At 32.9% G+C, this 23380-nt stretch overlaps 1 protein-coding gene across 1 annotated transcript in view; it reads left to right on the top strand.

Annotated features, from left to right (window-relative positions):
* The window catches only part of Actr3 (actin related protein 3), a 58383-nt gene that overhangs the window by 8536 nt on the left and 26467 nt on the right, over window positions 1–23380 (top strand). The window contains exons 2-3 of the mRNA XM_047544780.1: window positions 17822–17877; window positions 21592–21716. Coding sequence (XP_047400736.1) covers window positions 17822–17877; window positions 21592–21716 — 181 coding nt within the window. The remainder of the gene's footprint in view (window positions 1–17821; window positions 17878–21591; window positions 21717–23380) is intronic.

Raw genomic sequence — 23380 nt, 5'->3', positions numbered from 1 at the left:
TTTTTTGTTGTTGTTATTGTGGTGGGGAGGGTGCCAGGGATTGAACTCAGGGCACTCAACCACTGAGCCACATCCCCAGCCCTATTTTATATTTTAGTTAAGAGACTGGGTCTCACTGAGTTGCTTAGTCCCTCGCTGCTGTTGCTGAGACTGGCTTTGAACTCACTATCCTACCTCAGCCTCCCCAGCTGCTGGAATTACAGGTGTGCACTACTGTGCCTGGCAAAATCATGGGTTTTGGTGTTTAACTGAGATGCCTTGGACCTTCTTCCAACTTTTGATCCTCTTGCCTCAACCTTCTGAGTAGATGGAACTACAGGTGGTGTGGCACTATGGCAAATGCTTTTTTATTTTTAGGTTTTTAAAATATACTTTGTTAATGTTTCAGAGATTTGTATCTTTGGATTTCCTTTATTTAAAGATGTTAAATGGGATATGTAAAATTAGCTATTTTTTAGTCTCTTTGTAAATCTTGGTTTTTGTTTGTTTTTTGGTACCAGGGATTGAACTGGGGTGCGGGGGGGGGGGCACGCAACCACTTAACTATATCCTCAGCCCTATTTTGTATTTTACTTAGAGACTAGGTCTCACTGAGTTGCTTAACACTTACTTTTTGCTAAGGTTGATTTTGAATTTGCTGTCCTCCTTCCTCAGCACCACCTGCCCCCAGTTGCTGGGTTTATAGGCGTGCTACACTGCACCTGACGTTAAGTTTTGTTTTTGAGCTATTACTTTTTCAGAAACCCTATGAAGTGGATACCATTATATAATTATAATTTTTTAAATACTTTTTTAGTTGTAAATGGGCACAATACCTTTATTTTAATGTGGTGGGGAGGATCGAACCCAGTGCCTCACAGGTGCTAGCACTGAACTACAATTATCCTTTAAAGATGAGGAAACTGAGGTATTTTTAAGCAGTAGGTCAGTAATTTAACCTCTGAGGTGGTCTCTTTCCAGAACTCACTGTTATATACTGTTTCTAGTTGGATGTATTGTATTCAACAAGGATGGTTAAATTATTAACCCAGTTTTTAAGAGTGTTCATTTTAAACATCCATACTTTAAAAAATAAATATCTTTGGAGCTACGTATTTAGTACTAATATGAAATATATAGGGAGGTTTTAGTGATCAGGTCATTGATTTGATTAACCTGTAACAAATGCAGGCTAGATGATATAGAATTTTTTATTGACCATTTTAATACTGTGAGGGTATGTATTGTATCTAATGTTATAAAACTGGTATTTCCTGATAAATTCAGGGCAACTTAATTTAGGAACGATATATTTAAAAGTTATATGTAACTTCAAAATGAAGGCATATGTATTTCTGAAGCTGCAATTTGAAAATGTGTAATCTGATGAGTTATAAAGAGTCATTTTTCACCATATAAAACACAGAAATGAAATTAAAAAAATAGAAATTAGATCACTTTGAAACAGGTAATTTTTCTTTATTAGAATCAGAGGACTTGATACTTGGCTCTAAAATAATGATTATATGGATTAGAGGAAACATGAGTTATTAGAATAATTTCTAAAATAGAATTAAGGAGATTGTTATCACTGGAGTAAATGACTTACTTGGATGTATTTTATCTAAAAAGTACACAGTTTTAGTGAAAGCTTGTGTGTTTTCTGTGGTAAGTCTTTATAATTTTTGCTTTGTAATGAAAAAGTAGATGATGGAACAAAGGAAAGGGAATTTCAGAGTCTTTTTGGCCTTTTTATGGTTAATTTGTTACTCATATGAAAGACTAGTTGGGAATATTATTGCTTCCAATATGCCCTTCAAAGGGAGTGAAAGCTGCTGTATAGATTTTGGAAATTCATCTTCTAAAGGACGAATTCTTTTCTTAGCGTTTACTGTCATTACTTTGGGGGTAAAAGTATTCCCTGATTGCTCTTATTTGTGAATGGCCTGCCTATCTTGTTTCAGGATAAGCCAATCTTGTTTCAGGATAAGCCAAAACAGTACTTTGATTTTTTTTAAAAAACCGAAGTAGGTTTTAAAATTGATGGAGACTGAGAAGAAATAAGAAAAATGTAACCTGTGACTATGTAGAAATTTTGGATACAACAAACACAAGATTACAATGAGCAAAAAAGAAAGAAAGAAAGAAAGAAAGAAAGAATTGAAAAAATGTGATGTAAATCAACTTCCAGAATAGCTGAGATTATAGGCATATGCCCAGCCTTGTGTGTTGCATAGTAGCTGACTTAAGTGTTATAGGTTAGTATCTGTTTCCTTCTATATAGGACTATGTGGTTTTTGTCTCCTACCAAGATTTAGTCAGTGGTGGGTCCCTCAGAGTAGAAATGGGAGTTAGATTTTGGCAGAAAAAAATTATAGGTGGGGCTGGGAAATAAGTATATTGTTTATTTATTACAGGTTAACTGTATAAAGTTTTTTTTCCTTCAATAAGTCAGAATTGTGATTGAAAGAATTTGAGCTGTACTCATTTTTGTTTTCAGAAGATAATGGAATATCTGTTTTATCTATCTAAATATATAAAACTAGGAAGGGAAGAAATAATTTTTGCATCCAGTTTGTTTTGAAAAAATTATTCTTTAGTAAATATCTAGTAAGCATTGATAATATAAATGAATACTTTTGATGGGTGCTGAGTAACATAAAGATACATTGGAAATAGTGCCTGCTGTTAGGAAGCTCACACATATACAAATAATGTTAGACAATATCATAAATGGCTCTGAAGGTAAAACTTTTAGAATCGTGTGAAAGGAAATCATCATTTTCTAAGAAGATGGAAAAAAGCTTCCTGGTGTAGGTAATAATCAAAGCAGACCTTTAGGAATGAGTAAAATATTGATAGGTAGAAATAAGATTGATATACTAATTAAATGAACAGAGGGAGGAAAGAAAGTGATACGGGGAAAGTAAAGGTTGTATTTGAGGGTGCTAGGTGGTTCCTTGACTGGAATGTTTGATGATATGATACAATGAAATATTGATAGAACCTAATATATGGTAGGTGCTTAATAAGTGCTTAAGTTGAATTAAATTTGTAAGATATATTGGAACTGAGTTAGGGAGGTTTGAAAGTTCTTTAATTCTGCACTCCCTCTGGTTATTTATCTTCTAGGTAGTACAAAAGTACAAAGCCATGATCTCTTATAAACCAGGCTTATGAGAGAAGGAACCGTATCTTTAGACTTCTTTTTGGTGATTTATAATGATAAAAATAATAACCAATAGTTAATACAGCATGTACTATATGCTGTCATTTTTCTGTTACTTTACATATGTTAATTCTTCAGATACCTGGCCATACGAACTAGGTACTGTTTTCCCTTTTTACAAATGAGAAAACTAGCACAGAGAGTGTAAATTGCTTTCCAAAAATCATCCAGCTAGTTTGATAAACTTATGCTGTCGATTATTTCTGTTGTTTATTTTGGAAGTAACCACTCGTGCTTAAAGCTGACAGTACAAAAGTGAAACATTGATTTTGGAGTTTGATTGATGCTTGAATTTGAATCTAGCTTTACTATTTCTTTGAAGCAATTATTTCTCTGAACCATATTTTCCCAATGTTTAAACAGATTAGAACATCTATTTATGTGTGTTGATGAATATTGGAAATAACATAAAACTTACAGCAAAATAATAATGTTAAAACCAATTAATGGTATCTGTAGTTACATTTATCACATAGGAGTATTGAAGCACATCACTTCAGTTTTATGCTGAATGATGTGCTCATATATACAGAAAATTAAGGCATGATTTTAAACTTGAGACATTTCGTTCTAGAGATGAAATTAATACATGTGAAATAATTAAGGATGGCTTATGAGTATTGGGGAAGTTAAATAAGGGCTATAATGTTTGGATGGTTTATGAAGGAGATGAACTTGATCAGATCCTTGGAAAACCAATAAATAGGAAATGATAGATAAAAGGGCAAGAAGATGTCATCATTATAAAATGTGTGAGTTAGATTAAAAGTGTCATGATGGCAGAAATTGTATTTTTTGTTCATTCTCTGATAGCCTCATTTGTAGTATTTAATAAAGCCTAATTGATATTTTATTTATGAACCAAAGTCAGAAAGGAGTTTGATAATACTTGGGTGAGGTTTTAGTTAGGAAATTGCCCTACTTGGGATTGAGATATTTGTTAGGAGCTGTGGGATAGAAATAGGTTATTTCATTTATACTTATCTTGTCTTATTTTAGAAGAATTTTAAATGGGGCAGAATGATTTGGAAATGAATTTAGGTTGTGTATCTTATTAAGAATTATAAAAGTTAAATTTATACAGTATTATTTTGTATTAATACTTTATTTTAGTCTATCCTAAACCGCTTTTTTGAAATATAATTCATATACTATAAAGTTTGCCTTTAAAAGTGTGTAATTGAGTGGTTTTTAGCACATTCACAAGACTGTTCAATCATCTTCACAGTACATTTTAGTACATTTTTATCACTCCAAAAGAATCCTCATACCCATTAACAGTTAATCTCCATTTCCTCTGCCCTCAACCCTTAGCAAACACTAATTTATTTCCGTGTTTATGGATTTGCCTATCTGGGGCCATTTCATACGAATGAAATCATACAATTTGTGGCCTTTTGTGATGGACTTCTTTCATGGGGCATGTGGTACTACTTTAATCTTGTTTAGCAGCGGTAGTTGGATTGGTGTAGCAGCAAAAGGGTTGGGGAAACATTTCAAAAAAAGGTTTTTTGAAAGGATAATGACAGGAATGGACAGAAAGTTATAAGGAGGTCTCTATATAAAAAAAATCATATGGGGAGGAAAATCTTTATTGAATATTTAGTGTCATCCACTCTTATTTCTTTTAATTCCGATGACAACCTCATAGTTTTAGTATCATTACTTATACATTGTGAATCTGTTTATGATAATATCTCTGCGATCATAGATTTTGTGTATGATCACAGGTAGTCAGTGGTGGAACAAGCATTTCACTTGTCTTTTTGATTCTAGGGTTTATGTGCTTTATTACCTGCTTATTTCCTCCCAGATTTTAAGGTTTAGGCCTGAAACGACTGGAGAATATTGGTGTTGACACAGAAGAGTCCAGGTTCTTCCACTTAGTAGTCTTTTTGTGTCAGGTTAAACATTTACTTCAGTGTAATAAGAAAATATTGGAGGGAATTGGGACAGCTTTTTTAAGCAATTGATATATCTTTTTACGGCTAATATTGTCTTATTCTACTTGGCAAATTTTCCTGGGAATTAGCTACTACGTCTGTGTGTGTGTTTGTGTGTGTGTGTGGCAGGCCTACTGGGGATTGAACCTAGGGCCCCATGCATGCTAGGTAAGTGCTCTACCACTGAGCTACATCCCCAACCATTCTTATATTATTTTGACACAGGGTCTCTAAGTTGCTGAATCTGGCCTGCAACTTTCAATCCTCCTTCCTTGCTCAGCCTCCCTAGTAGCTGGGATTAAAGGTGTGCACCACTGTATGTTGGGACACTCACTACATTCTTACTAAAGTTCTTAACACCATACTGCCATTTCGAGTTTTGGTGTAGTATGAAGAATAGGATGACAAAGCTGAATGTTAAATATGGTAGTGCATATTGGAATTAATTTAATTAATTGGAACTTTATTTTCATTTAAAATTTGGTAATCATCTCTTTCATAAAAATTTTACAAGATATTTGTTTTTATAATATGTTAAGGTCATTCATATTGGGGTGGAATTCTTTGAACTTAAGTACAATATTAAATTTTAGAAATTGGGTTGTGCTAAGTCATTAAGATATCTTCCGTCCTAAATTTTGAGGCCTTATATTCATTTTGATATATGACTTAAAATTGTTGAAACATTGAAAGTTAAAATTCTACTGCTATTCCTCCTATTGTAGGCTTTTGTGGCATATGTTATATTTCATGTAATGACATTTGTTTTTCTTTGCATAACTTTTATTATGCGTTTTTATTCCAGTTTATTTTTGATACGGGATTTTTCTTAAAAAAGATTCTATTCCTATTTAGTGATTTAATATTAACGACCTGCTGTCTTCAAATAATTTATTTGCTGGGAGACTTTTTTGCAAAGCAAAAAGAAATATGAACCCTTGTATTAAGTAAAAATACTCTTTGTCAACTATATGCTTTTAATAAGTAAACATTCGAATTTGCAGAATTAATTCTGCAAATTATAATATTCAATTTTGTTTTGCCAGTGCTTTCTATACTACAAGTGTAACTGGTTTTTCTACTTAAAAACACTTTTTCTGTAAGTGGATTTCTTTCTTTTAGAAATGTACAATGAATAATATAACAGCTATTCTTATCAGAATTACTGCCTAATACTTTATCTTATTCCTTTCATCTCTTTGATTTTTAAGAGCAAGAGAGCATTATTGATGACTATCTCCAAATCGCCTTCCCCCTCCCTAGAGTCAATTGCCATTGTGACAGACTCAGTATTTCTTGTGTAAAACTCATTTATTTTCTACTATTCATTTCTACCAGTTCATGCCTCCCCTCTTATGTAACCTAATTACATTTCTTTTATATATATGTTTATATACACACACACACACATACATATACATGTATATATTTAGTTGTGGATGAACCTTTTTATTTATTTATTTTTTAATGTGGTGCTGAGAATTGAACCCAGTGCCTTACACACACTAGGCAAGCACTCTACCACTGAGCCACAAACCCAGCCCCGCTACTTACATTTCTACTGCTGTTATGTTAGTCATCAAAGCTTTGGTAGCTTTAAAAGTGTTTTTTGAATTCTCTGTATTCCCATCTCTAAGCAGTTATTGAGCCCCACCCCCAGCCAAAATCAACATTGTAGTTTTTTTTTTCTTTGCTGAAATAGCGCAGAACCTTTATATGTATATTTTACTTGACTCTATAGGGTAGAGAAGAACATTTTTTTAGTTTAGTTTCTCCAAATGTTATATTGTCCTTACAAGTTTCATAAAATTTCATAGGATAACTTTGTCTTTTTCATTTTATGGTGCCTTTTTAAAGTCATTTAGAAAATGACACTTTTTTTCCCCTCAGTATAGGGAAATGTAAAGAAATAAAATAGATTCCTAATTTGACTGCCTAGATAAGCCCAATGACATGTTCTAAATGAGGTATATTTATGTCTGTGCATGACATATCTCTATGAGAAACCCAGTTGTGATTGAATATTGGGCTGGGAACTTGGTGGCTAAGTGCTAGGCACAAGGTAAGGAAAATTATCCTTTAGTAATATTTTTGTGAATTATCTGTTAAAATTTTCATCATGGGCACAGTTACCCATTCAGAAATTAATTAAGAAAAAGTAGTAGTACACCTGCATGGTTAGAACATTTAAAGCAGAATGTTGTAAATTTAAAAAGCGTAATTTTTCCTTCCTTTCATCCTGTGAGTTGGAGATAACTGCTATTTACTATTTCTTGTGTTTCTCTTCCAGAAGAGAAAAACTGTTCATGCTCTGGTATTCTATAATAGCATTGTTATTGATGTATTTCCACTTTACACTTACATGTAAGTTTCCCTGTTTATAATTGACACCAAAATTTGATGTGATTGTATTGTTGAGATATTTCAAGATAATCAAAATATGATTTCCTGTCTTAGAGTAGACATTAAACAACACAGGTAAATTTGGAAATATTTTTGAGCTATTTCATGGCAACACAAATGTAATTCAAGCAGTGTAAAAATACACACATACACACACACACACACAAACCATTTATTAAGGAATTAGACAGTTGGAAGGCATTAGACCTTTACTGATTTTGTTGGAATCTCTATTAACTTTAAATGTGTTCAAAAGGAATGATTTTTTTCATTTTTTTCCTTCTATTTATTTTTTTAATATATATATTTAAGAAGTACATCATGGTATTTTGAGGTAAGAATAACCTTGTGAAATGATTTCCATAATCAAACTAACATATCCATTACTTGATGTTTTTACATTTGAGTATGTGTGGAGTGCAGTCAGAACACTTAACATTTACTCTATTAGCAAATTTCAAGTATGAATCCATCGTTATTAACTATAGTTACCATACTGTGCCTTAGATCTCTAGAATCTGTTCATCTTATAACTGAAAGTCTATATTCTGATCAGCATCTATTTCCCTCTCCTTCCAGTTGCTAGTAGCTGCCATTATAGTGTTTTTCTAAGTTCAGCTATTTTAGATTCCACATATAAAGTACAAATCTGTGTTTGATTTTCAATAATTTGATGTAATATGCCTGTAGTTTTCTTTGTATTTATCTGACTTAGGTTTCCTTAAGCCTCTTAAATACAGAAATTTCTTTTACTAAACTGTGAAAGTTTTCAACCATTGTTTCTTCTTTCTTTTTCCTATGGGACTAAAAGATGTCACTTTTTATCTTTGTCTACTCAGTCCCTGAGGCCCTGTTCTCCCCCCGTCCCATTTCAGATTGGATAATTTCTACTGATTTTTCATGAAGTTCATTGGTTCTTTCCTTTATGACTTCCGTTCTGCTGATAATCTCATCCAGTGATGTTTATGTATGTGTGTCTGTGTACACACATATACAATATCATATGTATATATAGAGAGATGTTACATATATAGAGATGCACATCTATGTGTATATACATATACAAACATGTATATATGATATTGCATTTTCCACCTAAGGAATTTCCATTTGTTCTTTTTATAATTTTGTTTTTTTCTAATGATGCTTTCTGTTGGGGGCTATGCCATGCGGACTTGCCAAGATGGTGCCTGGCAGCCAGCCAGAAGTTTTTGATCACATCGGTGGTATGCGTGCACAGGTGTTCCTGAGTGCTCCTGCTCGCGCCTGCTCGTGATTGGGCAGCTGGCTCCTCGCCTGATCTCAACTGGTGTGGCCCCACCCTCCACCTCCTGGAAGGAATATAAGCGGGTAGTAGGCAGAAGGCAAAAAGCAGCAGCAGCTAGCAGAAAGAAGCGGAGAGAAGCCACTAGCAGAAAGGAAGAAGCAGCAGCAGCAAGCAGAGAGAAGCAGCAGGCAGTGGCGGAAGGGAGATCGTAGAGTGAAGAATTGAGAACACACCTTTAGGTTGCAGATCACAGATCGCAGTACGTGGGACACATCACTAAAGCACCTCAGATAGAGCACTTTTAGTTCGCAGGATGCAGGATGCACCTTTAAGAAGAAGCTGCAGAAGCCTAAGAAATAGATCTCTGATGAAAGCATAGAAGCCTTTCTTTCTCTATGTTTCTCTCTGTCTCTCTCCCCTCAAAGATTCTTTCTTAAGCAAAGTCTCTCTCTCCCTAAGAAAAGTCTTTTCTTCCTCTATAGCCCAGGGAACAAGTGAATAAGCGAGAAAGCAGCCCACTAAAGAAAAATAGTAAAAGTAGTTAGTTTCCAGTCCACCACCCATAAAGACCTGTGCAAATTGTTGCTGCAGGCGGTGACAAATATCCGCGGATTTGGTACTGCAGAGAGCCAGCAACAGCTTTCTGTATTATTAGATACAAGTATATTTTTCTTTACTTCATTGTAATAGTCATAACTGAGCTCACCACTGTAAAATTCCAACATTGGGTCATTTTCAGATTGTCTTCTGTTGAAGGTCTTTTCCTGGGAGAATGGGTTACAATTTCCTTGTTTTTCACTTGTGAAGTAATTTTGGTTTATGTGGATGAACTACCCTTCTTTATCCGTTCTCTTGTTAATAGACCTTTTTGTGCTGCCACCATTGAATCTTAATGAAGAATATTGTTGTGAACATAGGTATACATATTGGCATGGATATATATTTATGTTTTTCTTAGAAATATGCCTAGAGCTAGAATAGCTGGTCCAGATGGTATGTGTTTTCCATAGTGGTCATAGCATTTTGCATTCTAATTGGGAATATGTGAAAGTACCTCAGTATACTTTTAGTTTGCATTTTTTAAGTCCATGGAGTTGAGCATCTTTTCATTTAATAGCCATTTGCTTCTTTTTCTACAAATGATTAGTGTATTTTGCCTTAACTTCTTTCTTTCCTCTCTTCCTTTTCTATTTGGCTGTCTTCAACTGTTAAGGTATTCTTTATATAGTAAAGAAATTAACTTTGTCTCTGAGTGAAGATAATTTTTGTCTGATGGTCATTTTTCTTTTGGTTATTTTTGGAGGTTTTTTTTGAAAAGAAATTTTAAATTTTCACAGAGTTGTATCTTCTGGAGTGTTTGGTCTTTAAGTTATAGTCTGGAAGCCTCCCCTACTCCAGGGTTAGAAATTATCTCACATTTTCTTTTAAAACTTAAATTTGATACAGTTCTATTTACCCTGCTCTGACATGTGTGATATATATCCAGTTTTACTTTTTCTGGGTTACTACCATGTTTAAATAGCCTTTTTTATTGTGACAAATTATGCATAATATAAACATTTACCATCTTAACAATTTTTAAATGTATGATTTAGCAGTTTTTAAGCATACTTATATTGCTGCATAACAACTATTACTACCATCCACCCCTAGAACCTTTTCATCTTTGCAGAGTGAAACATTAATCAGTAACTCCTCCTCCTTTTCATTCACCTCAGTTCCTTGGTAATTGTCATTCTTGTGTCTCTAAGAATTTGAATTTCCCACAAACCTCATATAAATAGAACCATATAATAGTAGTCCACTTGTGAGTAGCTTTTCACTTAATATCATCAAGGTTCTCCCATGTTGTAGCATGTGTCAGAATTTCTTTCCTTTTTAAGACTGAATAATATTCTATTGGATGTATATATCAAATTTGTTTACTCATTCCCCTGTTGATGGACACTTGGATTACTTCCACCTTTTTTCTGTTGTGAATACTGTTGAATATGGGCATACAACTTCTTGTTCAAGTTCCTGATTTCATTTATTTGGGTGTGTATCCAGAAGTCGAATTGCTGTATTATGTGATAATTCTGTTTTTTGAGGAACCACCACACTGTTTTCTGCAGGAGCAGCACCATTTTACTTTACCAGTAACAGCATACAAGAATTCCAGTTTCTTCATCTTGTCACCAACATTTGTTACTTTATGTGCTTTTGATAGTAGTCAGTTTAGCTAGTGTGAAGAGTATCTCATTGTGGTTTTGATTTACATTTCCTTAATTATTAGTGACGGTGAGCATCTTTTCATTTACTTATTGATCATTTGTATATTTTCTTCAGAGAAATGGCTGTTCAAGTCCTTGGCCTATTTTTAAAATCAGATTTGTCTCATGAAAAATAATGAAATTATGTCATTTGTGGGAAAATAGATGGAACTTGAGAGCATTATGTTAGGCAAAAGTCAAGAATCCTGTTTTCTCTCATATGTGGAAGCTAGAGAGAAAAAGGGAAAAGAAAGATGGTGGGGGATCTCTTGAATATTGAAGGGATACCAGTAGAGTGGAGGAAAGGGTCTGGGGAGGGAGGAGGAGAGGGAAAGGGAAAATACTGGGGAATGATATTGACCAAAATTATATTGTTGCATGCTGTGCATGTATAAATATGTAACAGTTGAAAAAATTTAAAAACATATATTAACAGTGAATACTATCTTGTATATAATTATAAAGTACCAATAAAAATATGGAAAAAAATAAAAACCTAAAAAATTGGGCCTTTTTGTTGAATTGCAGTTGTTGTATATACATCTTTTTCTGATATATGATTTGCAAATATTTTCTCCTATTCCATGGTTACCTTTGCACTGTGTTCTTTGTATCTTTGTTTTAATGAAACCCAGTTAATCTATTTTTTCTTTTGTTACCTTTACTTTTGTTGTCATATTTAAGAAAATGTAGCCAAATTCAGTCTCATGAAGCTTTCCACTCTGTTTTCTCCTTTACGAGTTTTGTTTATAGTTTTAACTGTTGTGGATAGGCCTTTCGTCCATTTTGAGTTAATTTTCGTATATGATGTAAGGATTCAACTTTATTCTTTTGCACTCCCTAGTACCTTTCTTTGAAAAGACTGTTCTTTCCTCATTTGAATAACTGTGGTACACTTGTTAAATCATTTGATGATAAACCTGAGGGTTTATGCCTGGCTCTTTTCTGTTTATTAGTGTATATGTCTGCCTTAATGCCAGTTTTGGATATTGTAGTTTTGTAGTAAGTTTTGAAATCAGAAAGTGTGAAATCTCCAAATTTGTTCTTTTTCAAGATTTTATTGTCTATTTGGGGTCCCTTGAGATTCCATATGATTCATAGGATGAATTTTTGTATTTCTGTGAAAAACACTGTTGGATTTTGATGGAAATTGCATGAATTTTTAGATTGATTTGAGTAAATAGCTTTGTCCCAAGTCTGAATTCTACAAAATGCAGTTATGTGGAGATCCAGATGACAGATTAAAAATCTAAGCCTTTTAATCCCATTTTAAAATCTTAATAGAAGGAAATGAGATCAAAGTATGTATTAGCCATTCCCATTTGTTTTTCTTGGTATTTTCAAAATGGGAATGGCCAATTCCAGTGCTACTAAAACATCCTGAAGAATGCAGTCTTAATTTGCCTGTATAAAACCCAAAGGTTAGTGTATTATTTTTTCCCCTACAAATTCACACTGTGCAATAACAAGTAAAAGTCATCTGCATAAGCTTCAGGGAGACTGCCAGCATTTTACGCATGAGTGGACATGTCCGTATTATACTTTCTTCTAGATAACCTCATCTGTAATTGTCCTCTGATGAGAGAAGCATAATGATGTACCCTGTGAACTACATTTAATTGTACATAGTTTTTAATACAAATTTCACTAACATTTTAATTTTTTCTGTATACCTTTGTAAGCAAAGTTGTGTGGACATTTGTGCTAAATAAAATAATAAAAGGATACTAAAAAAACAAAGTATGTATTAGCTATCCAAAGGAAAAGTTTTTACTGAAGACAATTTAGGGAGTTGCAGGAGAGGAGGGAGTGAGGGGAGGAAGCAGTTTTGAATGAATACCTTTTTGCAGATTTGTTGTATAATCTGGTAGATATGTCTTCTGAAGTTACTTTAAAAAATGACTTTTTTGAACACCAAGAACTAAACAGAAAACTCAAGGGCTGTGCAAAAATGTGACAGGATTTATGAATTTAAATTAAAATTCATTTTAGAAAAGTAAAGGTAAAACAGGTTCACCATAACATTTGTTTATATTCTGAAGGATACTATGACTAGGAGAGCAGTCCATATGCGTGTTAGAGAAATACTGTGAAAACCATTTGATTGATTTGTTCATTCTTACAAAAAATTTAATCTTGTACATCAATGAAAGACAAATTTTTAGTTGAAAGTGATTACATTCTTAAATTGCAGTTTAAAGAGTTCAACATATCAAGATTCCAATTATGATACAGAAATTTTTGGAGAAAAAGTGACAAACTCTTTTACCAACTGCTTGTAAAAAGTTTCTTTTTTATTACGACTCAAAATTTTGAGAGTTCTTAAAACTATGTTAATTGAGGATAATATCCAGTTATTTCCAGAGTAAAAAAAAACAACAGTTTTTAGGTTAATGGAAGCTAAGTTTATTTATTTATTTTTTTGGTACTGTGGATTGAACAGGGAGGGCACTTAACCACTCAATCACATCTCCAGCCCTTTTTTCATATTTTATTTAGATAAAGAGTCTCCATGGTTGCTTAGAGCCTCACTATATTGCTGAGACTGGCTTTGAACTCCTGTCTCAGCCTTTGGAACCACTGGGATTACAGGCTTGTGCCACTGTTCACTGTTCCTGGCTGCTAGTTTACATTTGAAAACCTTTTATTTGAAAGTATTAAACATATTTAGTATTTAATATATTTCCTAATTTATATTTTCTTTTTCATATAGTCATGAAATATGAAAAAAATCTGTAAATGAAGTTTTAGAGCAAAGATTATGTCGCTATACCCCATTCCCCCCAGTGTATTTGAATGTGGTCTTTTAATATTACCATATTTTGTGTGCACTGATCAGATTTGAGAATGTATTATCCCAGCTTGTCCTTTTTGACTCTGCTGTGCAGTTCCTTTACATTTTCCCAGGCTCTTTACCTCTCATTCCTCCTTTCTTTTACATAAATGCTTCTTATCTTTTCATGTATGTGAGCACAAAATATTTTTAATGAACTTTAAAATTCTTTTGAGATTTCTATAGTCCAATTCTGCTTTTTTAATTCTTAAAACATGTATATTTATTCTCTGAACTTTTACTTGCAGGGTTGTTTATGAGTATTTTAAAAACTAAATTTTTTAAAAAATTTGAGTTTGTTGATCAAGTAAATAGTGTTTTTAGAAAGTGATATTCCTATTTTTTGTACTCTCTCTGCTGGAGCAAATGTGATTTTTGAAGGTTGAGCCCTCAGACTCAGATTTTAGGATATGATTTTTTTCTATTTGTTAAATCATATTCTGTACCACAAACATTTTTCTTTAAGCCAGAAACCAAAGTAGTATTTGCAGTCTTAAGCAACTTATTAAGTAATATAGCGCATTTCCCCTCTTAATTCTTTAGAATGGGTGAAAATATTATTCTGTGGTCATCATCAAGTGCTATAATTTAATGGTCTGTATAATCAGCATATACATAGACTTTACATAGTTTTGTTCTTTTGGAACGTTATTTAAATTTTAAACCCAAGGTAATAGAAATATTAGTTAATATATTTGGTAGTTATTTCCCCAAAATTAGAAAATTAATTTGCTCTCAAATTTATAATACATTAGAAATAATTAAATGAGGCATGGTATATCCATACAGTTAAGTTCTGTATGCATTTATTTTTTGGGTTTTAGGGAAGAGCATGTTTGTTTTGATTATGTATTGATTATATTAAATTCATTAGATCTTTCTCCATTATGCTCAACCTAGGGAATTTGAATTGGACTAGGAATATGTTGATCCAATATGGTGAATTACTTAAATGGAGGTTTCTTAAGAGATTTACTACTGTAATATGGTCTCTCAAATACCTTGCTATCATATTTGGGAGGTGGTATTAACACACATAAAAACAACTGTTATGGTTGTATACGTGTTTAGCACGTGGTTGAGAGAAGAGTTTATTGAAAGAGTGGACATCTGATAAGTTAAAATGACCAAGAAAAACTTCATGGAGGAATCTGATGTTGTGAAAACTCTTTTGAGAGGGTTCAGTTTAGAGATACTGTGTGCTTCCACTTCTCGAAGTCCTACAAAACAAAGGAGAACAAAATCATTTTCTGAAAATCACTGCTTAACTCCAAAATCTTGAAATTATGCTCTGTTGACTGTAAAATGAAATATAAACTTGTTTCTGTTTCTCATAGATTGTTTTGTCTTAAAACAAGCATCCACTTGGGTATCATATATTCAGTTCCATTTGTCAACTGGGAGCAAAGTATATTGTTAGCTCCTCTTCCTATTCGGCCTGTACTGTTTTGATTTGATTCTACACTCTTATTTCAGCTAGGTTACAGCTAGTTTTAATGAATTCAGTAGGAACAGATTATTTATGTCATTTCATGGTCATTTTTGTGCAGTTGAGTAATTCTAATTTTTTCAGACAGCTGGAGTGTGAGCTGTTAAATCATGGTGACCTCCATCCATTATAGGAATTCTATATTTTCCACACCGAAGGCTTTGCACTAATAAGAGATTCTGAGTTGGAAGAATAAAACAATACTTGGTGATGAAAGGGTATTAAAAATATATAGAAACTATGATCTGAGAATCCTACAGACTGACATTGACTTGTGATAATGAGGTAATTTGTAGCTGGGCATGGTAGGAGCCTGTAGTCTTAGCTACAAGGGAGGCTGAGGCACAAGGATCAGGAGGCCAGTCTGTGCAAAACAATTAGATGTCTCAAAATTTAAAAAATAATAATTTGTATCAAAACTATAAGGATTTAGAGTATCTGCATGGCCTTTGTGTGATTGTGAAAGGAATGTAAAATTTGGAGAGAAAGGATGGAAAATATAATTAGAGTTGACATTTATTGTGTGTTCTGTCAGGTGCTATGATAAATGCTTAAGTTTATTCTTTTGTTTAATACTCTGAACAATCTCAAATTAACTTTTTCTAGTTTTACTGATGAGAGCATTAAGACTCAGGAATTATTATTAAAGAATAGTTTTACCTATAAGGATAGAGGCAGTCATCCATTTTGGGTGGTTAATAATGTTTTCATATAAAGACAGTTGATACTTAACCTGAATTTGGCAGGGCGAGTAAGGGTTTAGCAGTTGCATTCAAGGTTGTAAGGAAAGCATGTCCCGTAAGGAATGGTGTTAATAGGTGGCACAATGGAATGAAATAAGTTGGACTCTTCAGAAACTATGAATAGTTTGTATGGCTAGAAAATCTAATGTGGTGTCTAGGGCAGCTGGAAATGTTAGGAACGTGACATTTATTAATATTATAAATATTAACGTGACATTTTTGTTTCCCTTGAAAAGAAGTTTTGCTTATATTTTATTTTCAGTATTGGGAATTGAACCCAGGACCTTACACATGCTAGTCAAACACTCTACCACTGGGCTACATCCCCAGCCCTTACTATTACTTTTTTAATATGGATAGTGAGGAACCTTTGAAAGTTTAGTCAGTAGAGCAGTGCCATATTTTGAACAGTTTGTTTGCCTCTCATTTTTAGTGGTAATGACACGTTCAGTTCTTTTTTTAGAAAAATTTCTTTTATTGGAGCACTATAATTATACATAATGTGAGTGAATAGCATTTATTGTGACATTGTTATATTGTGTGTATGTATGAATATATAACAACAAATCCCTCATTATGTGCAACTATAATGCACGAATAAAAATGTGGAAAAAATAAATGAATCAAAAAGTCATAATTTCTTGAATGGTGTGATTTAAAATGCAATAAAAATATTTCTCTCATCTGTCCAAATATACATCCAAATGGTGTGATTTAAAATGCAATAAAAATATTTCTCTCATCTGTCAGTTACCTACTTCCCTTCTCTGGAGACAGCTCAAATTATTGATCTCATATTTTTTCAGAAATATTTTGTGTCTAGATAATCATGTATTTAATATATTCTTCCCCTTCCCCTTTACTTTTATATAAGTGGAGCCTACTTAACACACAGTTCTGTACCTTGCTTTTGTTCAGTTAATACATTTTGAAGATTGTTATATATCAATACATAAAAAGCTTCCTCCATCTCTCTTTATAGCTTCATAATATTCTATGGAATAAACAGCATATTTAACTCGTTGTCCTTTGATTGTCATTTCCAATCTTGCTGTTGTAAGAAAGATTGTAGCAAATGATCTTCTTGTATATTATTTCACACAGATCCGGATATCCCTGTAGGATCAGTTTTTTAAAAATACATATTTTTGTTTCTGGGGATTGAAAACAGGGGGCCTATCCTACTGACCTACCTTCCCCTTCCTCCCTCCCTTCTTTCCTTCCTTCCTTCCTTCCTTCTTCCTTTACTTACTTTACTTACTTACTTAACTTACTTATTTTTGAGACCAGGTCTTGCTGAGTTGCCCAGGCTGGTCTCAAATTTGTGATCCTCTCACCTCGGCCTCTTGAGTCACTGGAATTGTAGGTGTGCACTACTTCTCCCAACAGAATCAGTTTCTTGAAGTGGAATTTCTTCAAAAGCTATGGGCGTTTGGACTGGGGGTATAGTTCAGTGGAGGAGTGGTTTCCTAGTAGCTATGGGCCTGAGCCCTAGCAATACCATCCATTCCCCTCAACAAAGAAAACTACGGTAATTTATGATTTTGCTATAATTTTGAAAGCACAGATATTAAATGAACTGTATATTATTTACAGTGAAATCTTACTTCAAACAGTTACATGGAATTAAATTTATAATTATTAATATATTAGTGAAATTTTATAAATCTTTTTGTTTTGCAGATATACAAAACTAGGATATGCTGGAAATACAGAACCACAGTTTATCATCCCTTCCTGTAAGTATTTCTTCTAATCCATAAATTAACTGATTTAAAGATTTTCTCATACTCAAAGTAAAAGAAGTAATCAGTTTTGACATTCTGTTAAAAACATGATTTGCTAGGTCATAAATGTAGTCTATTTCTGCATCTCTGACTCTTTATTTCAACTGTTTAGTTGTCCCTTATGAAATCTAAATATTAAATTAAAAAAATGAGCAAGTTGATAGTTTTCTGCTTCGAGGAAATCACTGTTGCGAGTGTGTGAATATACTTAGTTATTAAGTAGTCCTTCTTCCATAATGTATATGCAAAGACAATGCTTTGGTTTACACATATCATTATTGTGTGCAGGACTGGTGCTTGTTGACATTTCCAGTGAGTGCCCATATTTCAGCATAAAGATGGCATCTTACCTGTAGAAATCTGAACCTCAGTTGTTTTCTAATATCCTGTAACCATACTGTTCTTGTACATTGTCTATGGAGTGTTTTTGTTGTTCCCTATTTTTGTTTACTTCACTTTTGCTGTCAACTATCTTTCAGTAGTTAAAAAAATTCACATTTGATTTGTTGGAGCTCTTATTAGCATAGATTGTATCTTGTCCTCAGTGAACATACTTTCGTAGTTTTCACTTTCAAATAATTCCTATTTTTTGTACATTATAGAGCTAGCAGTTCTGATTTACTTCTCTAACTGCCATATTAAGACTTTTGCACATCAGATGATAAACCTTTTGAATCATTGCTTGATGTTGCTAACTTGTAGGCAGTTTAATTTTGAGAGTGCCACTAATTTTCATAGTAATACTCTTATGTTTAAATGTTTTTTATGATAATATTTTTATGTTTTTTGGTATTGTTCTTTTTTAATTCGTTCTTTTTAGATATACATGACAGTAGAGTGTATTTTGACATATTATACATACCTGGAGTATAATAACTTCCCATTCTTTTGATTGTACATGATGTGGAGTTATACTGGTTGTGTATTCATATGTGAAAGTTCTGTTCAATTCATTCTGTTTTTCTTACTCCCATCCTCCTTCCCTTCTTTCCCCTTTGTCTAATCCAATGAACTGGTATTGTTCATTTATATACATAAGGAAATGGAAAAATGATTATGCTCTGTACTGGAAGCTTCCTAAGTCTATAAAGTCAGTGAAGTTGAGAAAAGGTAAAATTATTAGGCTTGCACAAAACTAGATCATTAGTCTTAATTGGATACTAAACTGTTTTGTTATTGAGTAGTAAGGTATTTTTAAATGTTTGATATATAAGAAGTACAGTGTCAAAATTGTACTGAAGGGCTGGGGATGTAGCTCAGTTAGTAGAGTGCTTGCCTTTCAAGCACAAGGCCCTGGGTTCAATCCCTAGCACCACCCCACCCCACCCCCCAAAAAAAGGGAAAATTCTTTAGAGCGTGTATATGTGTGTGTGTGTGTGTGTGTGTGTGTGTGTGTATTTATTTTTTATTTTCCAGAAACAAACCTATTTGACTTTTGCACTTAGAGTTTTTCTGATGTCGTTTTCTAGGAATCAGTTATGTGAGAATTTAAACCACTATTTATATCTAGTAATTTTTAAATGTGTGGAGGGGATTTTAGGTGACACTGATGAAATAGTTGATTCATGTGAATCTAATGGTTGTTGGTTAGTGGTACTTTTGTGTTTTCTCATTTATTTTATTCATACCTGTTGGTTGTCTGTACTGAAGGATAGATTTGCTTTTCTTTACACTTTTCTCCACATTTTATATATCAATACATTGTTTTTTTGGTCTCTTTTAAAAATTTAGTGACCGATACTGGCTCTCTTGCTGACTAATGTATACATTTCTGGAGCTAGTACTTAAGTTTAATGTTAGACAATATTGTTTGTTTTTGTTAGTTTCCTAGGGCTACTGCAACAAAAGTTCCCCAAATTGGGTGACTTAAAACAACAGAAACTTCTTATTAAGAAATCCAGAAATACAAAATCATATGTCGGTAGGGCCATGCTCTTGTTAACAGACTAGAGGAGAAACCCTCATTGCCTTTTCTGGCTTCTGATTTTTGGTGATAATACTTTTCACTCCTTAACTGGTTGATGTTACTAGTTACATGTCTGTTTTCTTGCTTTGTGTCTTTATATCATCTTCAATGTCTACATTGAAATTTGTATCTGTGTCCAGTGTTCATAATCAGTGCATAGACATTGCCATTATCTCTATGAATATTTGATCTGGAAAGCCTATAGGATAAGGTTTAAAGTTGTTTTGTCTGTCATTATTTATTTGTGTCCTAATAACTTCATTTTAACTTGAAAAAACCTATTTTCAAACACAGTCACATTCCAAGTATGATGGGGGTATATGGTGGGGGCATTGGTTAGGACTTCAACATATCTTTTTGGGGTGTGGGAAGAGCACGGTTTAATCCATAACACTGCTAATTATGCAGTTTTTAAATTTGTAATCTTATAAAACTGTTGTCATTGTTTATTTTAGAAGATTACTGAAGTGTTGCTGCCATCTTTGCAAAATGTGGTTTTGCATATGTTTTCAAATGGTTAAGTCTTTGTTGGAGGCCTGGATAATCTTCAACTTTTGAATCTTTTTTTATCACCATTGAATCCATTTTTTATTTCATTTCTCTGCCAAAATAAGCATTTTTAGGTTTCATTGTTTGTCTTAATGAGCACTTGCATCATGTTAAAAATTCATTTGCCTACCATAAGAGAGTTTTTGATTTTCGAATTTCCTACTCACCCATTTGTTAATGCTTTAGGTGCAGTGTTCATAATCCGTGCATAGACATTGCCATTATCTCTATGAATATTTGATCTGGAAAACCTATAGATAAGGTTTAAAGTTGTTTTGTCTGTCATTATGTTCTAGGACATTTATAGTGAGTCATCTGGATTTCTGTGTGTATTATAAATATATTGCCAGAGAGAATCTTTTAACATTTAGAGGGAATAGACTGTGTATTTAAATTTTTTACCTTCAGTTATTTTTTACTTACTTTCTTAGGGATATATTTGTTAAATGAAAGTAACAGTAGAGTACCACATCAACTTAAGGGCATTCAGATAATTATTTTGAATCAAGAACTGCTTAACACGAAGGATTGGAAATTTATCACTTAATTAAAAATCACATAACAGGTTTTACTTTTGAAACTATATGCTAGATTTCAGAAATAATTTAAGGGGTTTGGAGTTATACCTAAATTAATTAAAATGTACTTTATATATGTGATCAAAGTTTAAAAGATTTATATTATATTTAAATTACTAGATAATAATAGGAAATGGGGGGGAGATATGAAGAAAGTTTGTTTTAAAAAATTTCTCCCTGCAATTTTCTTCTTCTCATTTGTTGGTGTTTTTTGCTTTTAATTTCTGATTCTTGGTTTATAATTTCTGAACTTGGATTATAATTTTATTAAGAATGAAAGTGGATCTTACATTGTTTTTAAAACTATAATCCAAATATTAGCACGCTACTACTTCAGATTTTGGCTTTTACATTTGAGACTTATTTTGTCTCTGAGTGGAAGTTGTGATTTCATTGTGGAAAATGAATTTTGTTGCATGTTTCTCATGACCTCTGTGCATTAGTTGGATAATTTGCATATGCTAGGTCATGTTTTGTTTTGTAACGCTTTATAATGAAAGAAGTATAATGTAAAAGCTTATATTATTTGAAGGAAATGAATTTCTTGACATGTTTAAATAACTTATTTTAAAGGTATTGCTATTAAGGAGTCAGCAAAAGTAGGTGATCAAGCTCAAAGGAGGGTCATGAAAGGTGTTGATGACCTAGACTTCTTCATTGGTGATGAAGCAATAGAAAAACCTACATATGCAACAAAGGTATGTTTCTGTGATTTATAAAAAAAACATTTTTTTTTTAATTACCCTCTGGAATTTAACTTTTATTAGGTATTACAGACCTAATATCTCATCTTCTTAACTATAAAAATTTCTATTTTTTTCACATCTTTTTATTGGTGCATTATAGTTGTACATATGATGGAATCCATTGTTACATATTCATACATGCACATTATATAACAATATAATTTGACTAATATCACTCCCCAGCACTTCCCCCTTCCCTTCCTCCACCCACTGGTTTCTTTTCCTGTACTGATGACCCTTTGATTTTCATGAGATCTCTGTCCCTTTCCACCTTTTTTCCTTTTTCTTCTTTCACTTCTACATATGAGAGAAAACATACAATGTTTGATCTTTTGAGTTTGCTGAATGTAATGGTCTCAAGTTCCATCCATTTTCCTGCAAATGACATAATTTCATTTTTCTGTATGACTGAATAAAACTCCATTGTATATATATACCACATTTTCATTCATTCATTGATGGACACCTAGACTGGTTTTATAGTTTGGCTATTGCGAATTGTGTTGCTATAATCAAGGATATGCAAGCAATACTATAGTATGATGAATTTGATTCTTTTGGTTTTTATTTTTAAATACTGAGGAGTGGTATCACTGGGTCATATGGTAGTTCTATGAGGAACCTCCATGTTAATTTCTATAGTGATTTTGCTAATTTGCAATTCCACCAATAGTGCAAAAGTGTTCCATTTTCTTCACATCTCTCCAGCATTTATTATTGTTTGTATACTTAATGACTGCCATTCTGATTGGTGTGAGATGAATTGAACATTTTTTCATATATTTGGTATTATTTTCTTAAAATTTCCATATTTTGGTGGACATTTGTATTTCTTGTTTTGAGAAGTATCTTCTTAATTTATTTGCCCATTTATTAATTGGGTTATTTAGTTTTTTGGTGTTAAGTTTCTTTGAGTTCTTTTTATATTCTAAATATTAATCCTCTGTCCAAAGAGTAACTGACAAAGATGGAGGTTCTCTTTTCATATTCTTAGTGGTTTCCTTTGCTGTGGAGAAGCTTTTTAATTTGATGCCATCCCATTTATTTCCTGAGGTTTAGGGGTCCTTTTAAGAAAGTTGTTGCCTGTACCTGTATGCTGGGGTGTTGACCCTGTGTTTTCTTCTGGAAGTTGAATAGTTTCTGGACTGATTCCTACGTCTTGGATCCATTTTTGCACTGATTTTTGTGAAGGGGGAGCAATAGGGTTGAGCATATTCTTCTACATATGAATAACCAGTTTTCCCAGCACCATTTGTTAAAAAGGCTATCTTTTCTCCAGTGTATGTTTTTGGCACCTTTGTCAAGGATCAGATGACTGGGTTTGTCTCTTTGTCATCTATTCTGTAATATTGGTCTGCATGTCTGTTTTTATGTTAGTACCATGGAGCTTTTTTTTTACTGTAACTCTGTAGTATAATTTGAAGTCAGATATTGAGATACCTTCAGCATTACTTAAAACCTTCAGCATTGCTTAAAATTGCTTTGATTGTTCTGGTTCTTTTATTGTTCCAGTTGAATTTTAGTACTGTTTAGGTCTGTGAAGAAATTGGTATTATGATGGGGATTACATTGAATCTGTATATTGCTTTTGGAAGTGTGGCCATTTTAACAATATT

Source organism: Sciurus carolinensis, chromosome 3 (assembly GCF_902686445.1).
Source record: "Sciurus carolinensis chromosome 3, mSciCar1.2, whole genome shotgun sequence".
Classification (NCBI taxonomy): domain Eukaryota; kingdom Metazoa; phylum Chordata; class Mammalia; order Rodentia; family Sciuridae; genus Sciurus; species Sciurus carolinensis.
The sequence above is the reverse complement of the archived record's forward strand: the minus strand, read 5'-3'. Positions and strand labels throughout refer to the sequence as shown.